We start from the raw sequence: 10,640 nt of genomic DNA on the forward strand, positions 1-10,640 counted from the left end.
GGAGGGAGTAGTATATAGGGGTAACTAGGAGGCTGTGTTGTAAAAAAAGGTAGAGACGTGTGTCACAACGAGTGTCTCAACTATTATCATGCTACCGTTGCAACGGATCTAGAAACAGATAAAAACTGTCAACACTAAAAAAACGGTCAACAACGGTCGAGAAGGTAAAAAAACGGTCAAGACGAATGTTGCTCAACGTTGACTTTTTAAATAAATTTCAAAATTAAATATTTCAAACATAAATATTTCAAATTAAAAACAAATATCTATGTTTACTTTGAAAAATATATGTTTGAAATATTTATTTTTGAAATATATAAAAAGTCAACAATAGTCAACTTCCTTCTCGACTCCGTTTTTTTGTTCGGACGTTTTAAGGTCCCTACCATCTTGACCCCATCTCGCGTCTATTTCAACTTTGCTAGCAGGTCATGGAATGCCTAATACGGATTTTGAAATAAGACGGGTAGATCAAACTCATAAAAAGTCATCTGTCAATTGTCAAAACTTAAATTTAATCGATCAAAATCAAATTTATGGTTAAAGTCTATCTATTTCACTTTATCAATCTCTAACTAATCCCGAGCGACTATATCCCAACCAAGTGGTCCATAACTTAACCATTCGTTCCCACAAAATCCCAATTCACCTTCCGAACAACCAAACCGACTTTTACAAAGTTAATTCGACATCACCTATTATTATAACTTAAAATAAAATAAAAATAAAAAAATTAACCGAGACTTCAACTCTAAACCTAAAGGAATAATTGCAACTTCAACTTCAAACCTAATAGCAAATACTCAAATAAAAAACTCAATTAGTGCTGTATTGTTTACCCTAATAATCAGATAATACATCCCTAGTTACATACTCCCATTTCACTATTAATCATCATATTCCAATTCAAAATTGCAATTAGCTTATTAAAGTATCCAAACTTATTAAACAAGTAGCCATTTACAATAATCACATCTCAAAAGCAGTTGTTGCCAACCATTGACAGAAAATGAAAATTGAAAAGCAACAAAGAAAACATCTGTAGGATAACAGAGGATGACAAGGGGCTAAACATCTCTCTGTAGTATTTTACACAACACTTTATTCATAACATCCTTCTCTAATTACTCTCTCTTCACTATATTTACAAAATTTTGTTACTAAACACAAAAGATAAACATACATCATCAACTTGAAAGGATTCACTGAGATATTGCACTCTCTTTTCTTTCTGTTGATTCTTCAAAGGGATTAAAATCAACAGATGAAAAAACTGCATGTTGATTTCATAGCCATCATTTGACACAAAGCCTTCTTTTTAGGTTAAATCCGCCATTGATCTAGTCTCACCTCCACTTACAACCCACGGATGTCCTGTAAAATTAAATCAACCAAAAATTAATACAGAGTACAAATTTATCATAAAATTTATTTATAAATTAATTTAAAAAGAATTAGGACTTACGTAGCACTTGATCTGCAGAGAACCTTCTAGAAACATCTTTGCATAACATTTTCCTCAACAGATCTTTAGCTTCGGGTGAAACAGATCGGAAAAGCCTAGTCGGAAACCTTAAATTGGCTCGCAAAACAGCTTCAAAAGTTTCTTCCGGTGACTCGCCGTAAAACGGAGGGACTCCGGCCAACATTATATACAAAATCACACCGGCACTCCACACATCTACCTTCTCATTATATTCTCTTCCGGATAAAATTTCCGGCGCAACATAGTACGGCGTTCCGACGACTCCGGTCATTGTCTGCCGATCGTTCATCGCAAACCACTCCGCAGATCCAAAATCAGCTAGTTTCAAATTACCTCTAGAATCAAACAAAACGTTGTCTGGCTTGATATCACGATGCGCAATACCTAAGCGATGGCAGTAACTGATCGCTGAAATCAACGGCGAGAAAATCGACGCCGATTCCGGTTCAGAAAAAACTCCGGCGCGTTTCGAGATCCGGTCGAAAAGGTCCGGCGAGTCACAGAGATCAATTATCATATGCAAATAATCCTCTTCTTCGTATAAACGATGGATCTGAACGATATTAGATGTTCCGCCTAAAATATGGAGGATTTTAGGTTCTTTTTGAAGGCATTCACGGTCTGTAGCATCAGTAAGAAGACGTTTATCGATGGATTTACAGGCAAAAGAGTCGCCGGAGACGGTTGAGTAACACCGGTAAACAATTCCAAAGCGACCTCGGCCGATCTCTTCGGTTATTTGATAGTCGTTGTTTAGGGTTCCGTTCATGTTAGGTTTTAGTAGTTTGTTGAAAAGTTGTTACGGAGAGATTAAGGTGCGGGTGGTTTTATAATGGAAACCCCTGGGTCCCGGATTCTATGTTACGGATGCGAATATTCGAAATTCGGAAGTTGAATAAGAGTAGTATTTGGAGTGGAATTATAACTGTTGTTTATTTGTTTGTATGTAGTGCTTTAGATGTTGTACTTTTTTATATTTTCAGTTTGGATTTAGTTCTTTTTTGTTCCAGCTTATGTATTTGTATTTTTGTGTATAAAAATGGCCATATGTTTTTTATATTTTATATATATATGTATATATATATATATATATATATATATATATATATATATATATATATATATATATGGAAGAATCTGGTGGTAATTAATTTTTTTTTTTTTTTTTTGGTATTGCAAAAAATAGACTCAAAAACATATAATATGAATTTTGGTAATAGACAGCTTATTTTACCTTTTCTAATATTAACTAAGAATCTAATCATATTATCATGTTGATGTTGATTACATGTAACTAGATTCGGAAGCCCGTGCGTTGCTGCGATTCTCAATGTTTTTGTCATAACGTTTTTGCAATAACGTGTTTTGACAAAACATTTGTTGTACGCATTTAGCGTTGATTATTTACTCATTTATCTCCACTATAAATTTATAGACATTTATTTTTATTATGTTTTTGAGAGCAAAATATATAAAAAATGAAAGGATTTATACTCCGTAATATTGCAGTATTTTTTTGATTAAAAAAAGTTGGAAGGTCAACAATTACTTTACTACTTTGTCTTACCCCTTTACTCTCGATTAATCGAATAGGTGGTTTCGGTCGTGAGATAAAAAATTAGTTTTCCAACCCGATATCATATTTCGCTGCGGGATGATTTTGATCGGTTAACGATAAGTTAATTATACGTAAAAGGAAAACGGTTACCGGTAATATTAACATACTCTAAAGTTTATATAGAGTATAATATAAGAATTTAATTAATTGATGTTCGAAATATAAATCTTTACAATTTTATGTAGGTTCAATGTTTTGTGTAACACATATTGAAGCTAAAAAAAAAAGAATTTAAAGTGGTAATGTTTATAACTTAGAGGTTCAGTTTTTCATTTTCATCGTAAATGGGGGTGTAAATAAAAAAAATAAAGTAAAATGGGTTGATTTCATCCACATATCCATCTTACCCTATCTTTAGTACTCCGTATTCTCTCCTTTAACAGTTTATTATCCTCTCCACCGATCTTCCCCAATTTTCCATTCTCATTTTCACTACCATTATAATATCTTACACTAAAATCATAAAAAAAAAAAAAAAATCAAGAAAAATTATATCGATGGTTGCGGTTGACTCGGTGGTTTTCAGTAGTTCCGACCACCTGAACTCGATTTAGTTTTTGGGTTTTTCTAACACCCCACTCTCAATAGAGTTGTACTATTTATATGGTTAGTTGTACCGTGTGCATATTTAGCTGTAATATATATGTGAATAGCTAGTTGTACTCAAGAATGCAGGTAAGAAAAAAATTATTATTCTTGATGTTTTTTACAATAGTAAGGTGTTGGCAGACGGTGAAGGTCGGCGACGGCGTCGGCTGTTGTGATCGTAACTGTTGCCGGAAGTAGCTTTCCACCGCCACTCTCGTGGTGTGTTGGGCTATTGTAGTTGTTTTCCTACAGGAGGTCCAGCGCTTGACATTTATCAGAGCCACGGTCGTGAAAAACCCGACTCAAAAACTTGACTTTTCAGGTATGTGTTTTTTCTAACCACTACCAAACCGTCCTATGTTCAGATTTGTTTATTGATCGGTTGATTTTTAGATTTGTTTTTGTTCCTTTAATATATATGTTTATCGTTTTTCCCCCCCTTAAATCAGACAATTGGGTGGACTCGTGAGGTATTTGATATGCTGGGTGTCTTTTAAGTTTTCAGGTATGTTTATATATTTCATCAAACACTAAATTGCCCTTTGTTTCGGAAATTTGTCTCATGTGTCGATCTGGATGTTTTTTCTTTAGATCAGATTTGATGGTGGTTGAAAGTTGTGTACGGTGACGGTCGTAGCCGGCCGTGAAATCGGCGGTGGTAGGTGGCAGTGCATGGTGGTGTAAAGTGGCTGATGGTGGCGGTTGCAGGTGGTTGGTGGACATGGAATACTGGTGTAGATGGAAAAGAGACCCAAAAATTAATAAGTTCATGATTTTTTTTTCCTTTTTTTTAATATATGTAAAAAGACGAATATTAACTGGTGATCGTTGTATAAAATCAGAAGATTAAATAAATTATCTCCAGTAAAAAAAAAAACTACTGTAGCTACAGTGCGCTACAGTGTTTTTGAGGTATGTGGTGGGTTATGATTGGAGGGTGTTGTCCATATTTAGTATATAGTATAGTATAATATAATGGTAGTCTGCTAATAACTTTTTATTAAATTACCTAATTACGGAGTAATTAAATCAGCATTTCACTAAAAAAATGTTTGGTGAAAGAATTTCTAATTTTGAAAAAACAATTAGAAAAATGTTTGGTGAAGGAAAAGAGGTGATACTGGCTTTGTGTGGGAGCAGGAGAGTGACATGTGGATTGTGTACGAAACCGTAATAGGGCGGTTGATTGAAGCGACCGGTTTTTGGTTCCTTGTGCTCCGGAATCATCACATGGTAGGGACCTCATGCTTAACCGTGTTCAATTACGTCATCTCACTCCTCATACTTTCCCATAACTTCACTTTTGCCCCTTCATCTTTTTCTTTCATACATCTTTGATTATACTTTTGTCAACTTTTTTCTTTTAGACCACCAAGAATCGATATTCAGTGTTAACACAATTTAACGATGTTAAACCACCATTAAAGGCCGGCGTCGCCTCCCACCGTTATCCAGGTAACGCTGTGATTTGGGTTGATTTTTGTAAATATATCCGCTATTCAACGGTTATATTCATCAATTTTTTTTTATATATTTTCTTCTTCTATAAATACAAATACATTTTATACATAAACACAACACAATATTTCTTCACACAAATACTTCTCCAAATTAACTTCTCTCTTTCATACAAACAATATTTCTTAAAATAATGTTTTCAATATCATCGTCTAACGAAGAGTATTTGATGCAAATGCTCGATATAATAGACAATTAGGCGTTAGAAAGTGAAAATGAGGCGGAAAGTTCAAACAAACGTCGTTACATAGACCGTGAACATGAAGCCGGACATTTATTTCTTATTATCGACTATTTTGTTGAAGGTGACGATAATTTTAAAAGGAGGTTTCAGATGCGGCGTCGCGTTTTTATCCGAATTATAGAAGATATTCTCAACTACCGTAAAGATCTGCTACCTAAATATTTTGGGTATTTTCATTTACGAGTTGATGCGCGCAGCAAGTTGAGTATTAGTACATTGATAATGCTAAAAACGAACACATATTTCATAGCATTATCCTTCAAAAAAGACAAGCTTTTAGCTGCAATTGTTCTATTTACAAGTGATAATCGTTTAAATAATAAAAGGCCAAGACAAAAGACAGATTCGACGATTTGAAGATGCAAAAGACCAAAACGCTAAAAAGTACAAAGTACAATCCGAGTGGTTCAAATTATTGATGAGAAACGTCTAAAAATTACAAGAGTACGAGCCGTGAAATGCAAAGTACAAGATATCTAAGCGTACGAAAAGACGTTCGAAAATTCGGAACCGAGAGCTGAACCAACTATCAACGCGCGACGCAACGGACCTAAAATTACAAGTCAACATTGCACAAGAATATAATATAAAATTATATAAAATTATATATATTATATTATATATTAAAATTAAATAAATCGCAGCAGCCCACGTTTTGGAATCATTTGGAGCTGGACAGGCTGGCCATACGATCGCATGGCCTGGAAGCCTTATTCTCATGCGATCGCATGGGCCAAAAAGGCAGGTCAGGTGCTATAAATAGCCAGCGAATTCGACGTTTTAATTATACCTTATTCAATCTAATCTCTCACTCTCTCAATATATATCTATATTTATATTTTATAATTATAATTTTAATATTAAGTTAATAATAATAAGGTTATAGTAGCGAATGTTTTAAGTTTGTAAGTCGAAACTCTGTCCGTGTAACACTACGCGATTAATACTCATTGTAAGTTATGTTCAACCTTTTTAAATTAATGTCTTATAGCTAAGTTATTATTATGTTTATTTAAGCCGAAGTAATCATGATGTTAGACTAAATATTAAGACGGGGCTATTGGGCTTTGGACCATAATTGGGGTTTGGACAAAAGGCCGACACTTGTGGAAATTGAACTATGGGCTATTAATGGGCTTTATATTAATTAAATGATATCTCGTTGATTTAATATAAAGATTTATAATTTGACGTATTTATATATAACCACATACGCTTGACTGGGTACGGTGGGCGGGATATTTATAAATACTAATAATTGTTCATTTAACCGGACACGGGGATGGATTAATAGTCAATAGACTCATTAAAACAGGAGTGGATTACATTCAAGGGTAATTGGTGTAATTGTTAAACAAAGTATTAAAACCTTGGATTACACGCAGTCGATAACTTGGTGTATTCATTAAAAAAAGTATTAAGACCTTGTTACAGTTTGAATCCCCAATTAGTTGGAATATTTGACTTCGGGTATAAGGTTAATTTGGCGAAGACTCTCGCACTTTATAATTATGACCGATGGACTATTATGGACAAAACCAGATGGACATATCGAATAATCCAGGACAAAGGACAATTAACCCATGGTAATAAATTAAAATCAACACGTCAAACATCATGATTACGGAAGTTTAAATAAGCATAATTCCTTTATTTTATATCTCACGTACTTTTATTTACTGTCATTTTATTTATTGTCATTTTATTTATCGTACTTTAAATTATCGCACTTTTAATTATCGTCATTTACTTTACGCTTTAAATTAAGTTATATTTATATTTAATATTTTGCATTAGGTTTTAACTGTGATATAAGACTTAAAAATCGACAAATCGGTCATTAAACGGTAAAACCCCCCCTTTTATAATAATAATACTACTTATATATATATATTTTTGTATACAAAAATAGTTAATAAAAATATAGCGTTAAACTCAGCTGTATCCCTGTGGAACGAACCGGACTTACTAAAAACTACACTACTCTACGATTAGGTACACTGCCTATAAGTGTTGTAGCACGGTTTAGGTATATCCATTCAATAAATAAATAAATAGCTTGTGTAAAATTGTATCGTATTTAATAGTATTTCGTAGTAAAATATAATCTATTTCGTACTACCCCTCGCACACATCAAGTATTTTTGGCGTCGCTGCCGGGCACCCGAAAGCGAAACGCTATAAATTTTTTTTTTAGTTTTTAAGCCATTTTTGTAAAAATATATTTATATAAGTTTTAAATATTAAAAACAAAAATATAAAAACATAAAATATATATATATATATATATATATATATATATATATATATATATATATATATATATATATATATATATATATATATATATATTTAAGTGTTTAAATTAAAAAGTTTATATTTATTTTATTACTTTTGTTAAAAGTTTTAAAAACTAATAAGTAATTTTTTTTTAAATATGAGTTTTATTTAAATTACATAATATTTTATATAAATTAAACTCAGAAAAAAAATAATTAAAAGTATTCGGGCCGAACACTGTAGCAGCCCAACAAACTGGCCTGGTATCCATATCCATGTGATCGCATGGCCCAGACACATAGAACTCATGCGATCGTATGAGCTTGTTTGACAGGTCTGAAACCCTAGCATTTATTACGGAATTAGGTTAATTATTATTATAATTTAAATCATTTAGGGTTAGATTTAATTATTATTATTATTAATTAGTTTTAATTAGTTTTTAAGTTTTAATTAGTTTTATTAATTTATAAATTAATACTTTTATAAAATATAATATAAAAATAATATTTTTATAAAATTTGTATTTTTATCATTTTAGTTATAATTTGTATTTTTATCGTTTATTTTGTATATATTTATCGTTCGTAATTAGTTTTAAACTTAGTTTTTGCCATAGTTATTTTATATTTCTAGATTTTTAGGCTTTGCCGTAAAATCCCTTAAGTGCTTTTTCTTTAGATTAAGATTTAAGCGCTTTAGAATTTTACGACGTCGCTTATCGCTTTAGTTTTGAATAAATTTTAGTACCTTTTAAGTTATTGCCGTTTTGGATATAGAATTCCTTTTAAGCTTCAATACTTTTAGACGCAAGTTTTAATATTTAGTTTTTAGACTTTTAAGTTTCGACGTTTTACTTTCTTATTATTATTTTTTGACTTTTTATTTTTCGACGTTTGTTTTTCGACGTTTGTTTTTCGACCTCTTATTTTTCGACGAGCTTTTTCTTTTTCATTTCTACGCTCTAGTTTTTAGGACATACAATTTTCTATATTTTCCTTAAATTTTGACAAAAAATTATTTTAAGCGGTTAAATTGATAGACATTCAAAATTTTCTGGTTCGTAGTAATAGTTGGATTTGTTAGTGGCGAGTTGTGGGCTTCCGATTTAAAGGGTCCTGGCTACCTGCTGCATCTATTGGCTATTCGAAACGTGGGCAAAATCAGAAAAATCTATTAATTTGATAACTTATATAATTTTTATCTTTATAACTAATAGGATATTCAGTGAATGCACCGAGCAAAACGTTCACCACCTTTCATACGTTCACCACCTATAATTCGATCAAGACATCTAGTCAATATTGTCGCCATTGATTTTTCTTTAGAATCATCATTTAGTCGAACAAGTACTCCAATTCAAATTTCCGATAATCCATTTTTTGAACCCAACCTCACAATTGAGAACCCTGAGGATATTCAGGGACAATTTAGAGATCCTGAACCACTAATCATTCCTCCTGAACCGCAAATTACTCATCCAGAGGTTGTCGAGGAAGAAACCATTAAATCAGAATCCTCTAGTGATTTAGCTTCAACAAATTCAACCATGGAAAATCAGGAACCTCTAAGTATGGAAGATCGAATGAGAGCTACACGCACTGGCCAAGGTCATGCCATTACTCAACCAGACATTAATGCACCAGATTACGAAATCAAAGGACAAATCCTACACATGGTAACTAATCAATGCCAAATTAGTGGTACACCAAAAGAAGATCCAAACGAACATCTTCGAACCTTTAATAGGATCTGTACTCTATTTAAAATCAGAGAAGTTGAGGATGAACTGTGACGCCCCGTACAAAACCATCGTGTACGATTCGTCAACAACAGGATCTTTACACGGTTGAATACTACATGCTGTTTGAAAACCAGTTTGCATTCATAAAAAGATAGCGTTTTACAAAAGATAACGTGCATCCTACGAATAGGAGCATAAACATAATTATTTGACCCTAAGGTTGTTACAAAGCCATTGTTTGAAATTAACATAAACTACGAATGCAATAGAAAATTTCCATGAATGAGACATCTCTAGTAATGCAGCGGATAACTAATACAACAGGTCCTTAACAGCAAGACATCAAATCTAACAGCATGACATCAAGTCTAACAGCGGAAGCAATAAACCTCTAGGCACCTGAGAAATACACGCTTAAAAGTCAACACGAATGTTGGTGAGCTATAGTTTGGTTGTATTTAGTAATGTAATGTAGGCCACGAGATTTCAGTGCTTTAAACAAGCGTTTCAAATCAGTAATTCAAATCAGTATGATAAAGTATATGTATAACCGTGGGCACCCGGTAACTAGACTTAACGTTTATAACCCCCTGAAAGTACACTTGGCGAGTGCGTATGTTCACGAAGTATTAAACACCCGTTAAATGCTAGCGCGACTAGCCCGAGTGGGGATGTCAAACCCTATGGATCCATATCTAAGATTCGCGTTCACCGGTTCAAAAACCAATGACTAAACATTACCGTGCTAAGGGGAATGTTTATGTCGTTGTATAACCCACACACATATAAAGTTTAAGTACTCGTGCCTAGTATGTAAAACGTAAAAAGCGCATGTATTCTCAGTCCCAAAAATAGTATAAGTAAAAAGGGATGCTATAACTCACAGTGATAAAAGCCGTAAAGTCGGTAATGAAAGTACGCAAGTAGTAAGTCGGTCCGAAAGGTCGTTAACCTAAATCAAAGGTTACTAGGTCAGTAGGTTGTCTTTATATATTCCAATAGTGCATAAAATAAGTTTAAGTGTCATCGTCATCATCATTCATCATCATAAAAGCTAAGTAAGTTTGACAAGAATAGAGATCGAAACAATAGGCTGACTTCGGTCAGCTGCTACGACCTCTACGTAAATTGAAAAGACGCATAATCAGTGGCTATGGCTCCG

The 10,640-nt window shown here is 33.0% G+C and overlaps 1 protein-coding gene across 1 annotated transcript; it reads right to left on the reverse strand.

Annotated features, from left to right (window-relative positions):
• Positions 1 to 965: 965 nt before the first annotated feature.
• On the reverse strand, positions 966 to 2,271 carry LOC139862245 (phosphoenolpyruvate carboxylase kinase 2-like). Its single transcript, XM_071850817.1, has 2 exons — positions 1,466 to 2,271; positions 966 to 1,374 (listed from the first exon to the last, which is right to left on the reverse strand). The coding sequence occupies exons 1-2, from the start codon at positions 2,253 to 2,255 to the stop codon at positions 1,319 to 1,321; spliced, it is 846 nt and encodes a 281-aa protein (XP_071706918.1). The 5' UTR covers positions 2,256 to 2,271; the 3' UTR covers positions 966 to 1,318.
• Positions 2,272 to 10,640: the final 8,369 nt, after the last annotated feature.

Source organism: Rutidosis leptorrhynchoides, chromosome 8 (assembly GCF_046630445.1).
Source record: "Rutidosis leptorrhynchoides isolate AG116_Rl617_1_P2 chromosome 8, CSIRO_AGI_Rlap_v1, whole genome shotgun sequence".
In the NCBI taxonomy this organism is placed as follows: Eukaryota; Viridiplantae; Streptophyta; class Magnoliopsida; order Asterales; family Asteraceae; genus Rutidosis; species Rutidosis leptorrhynchoides.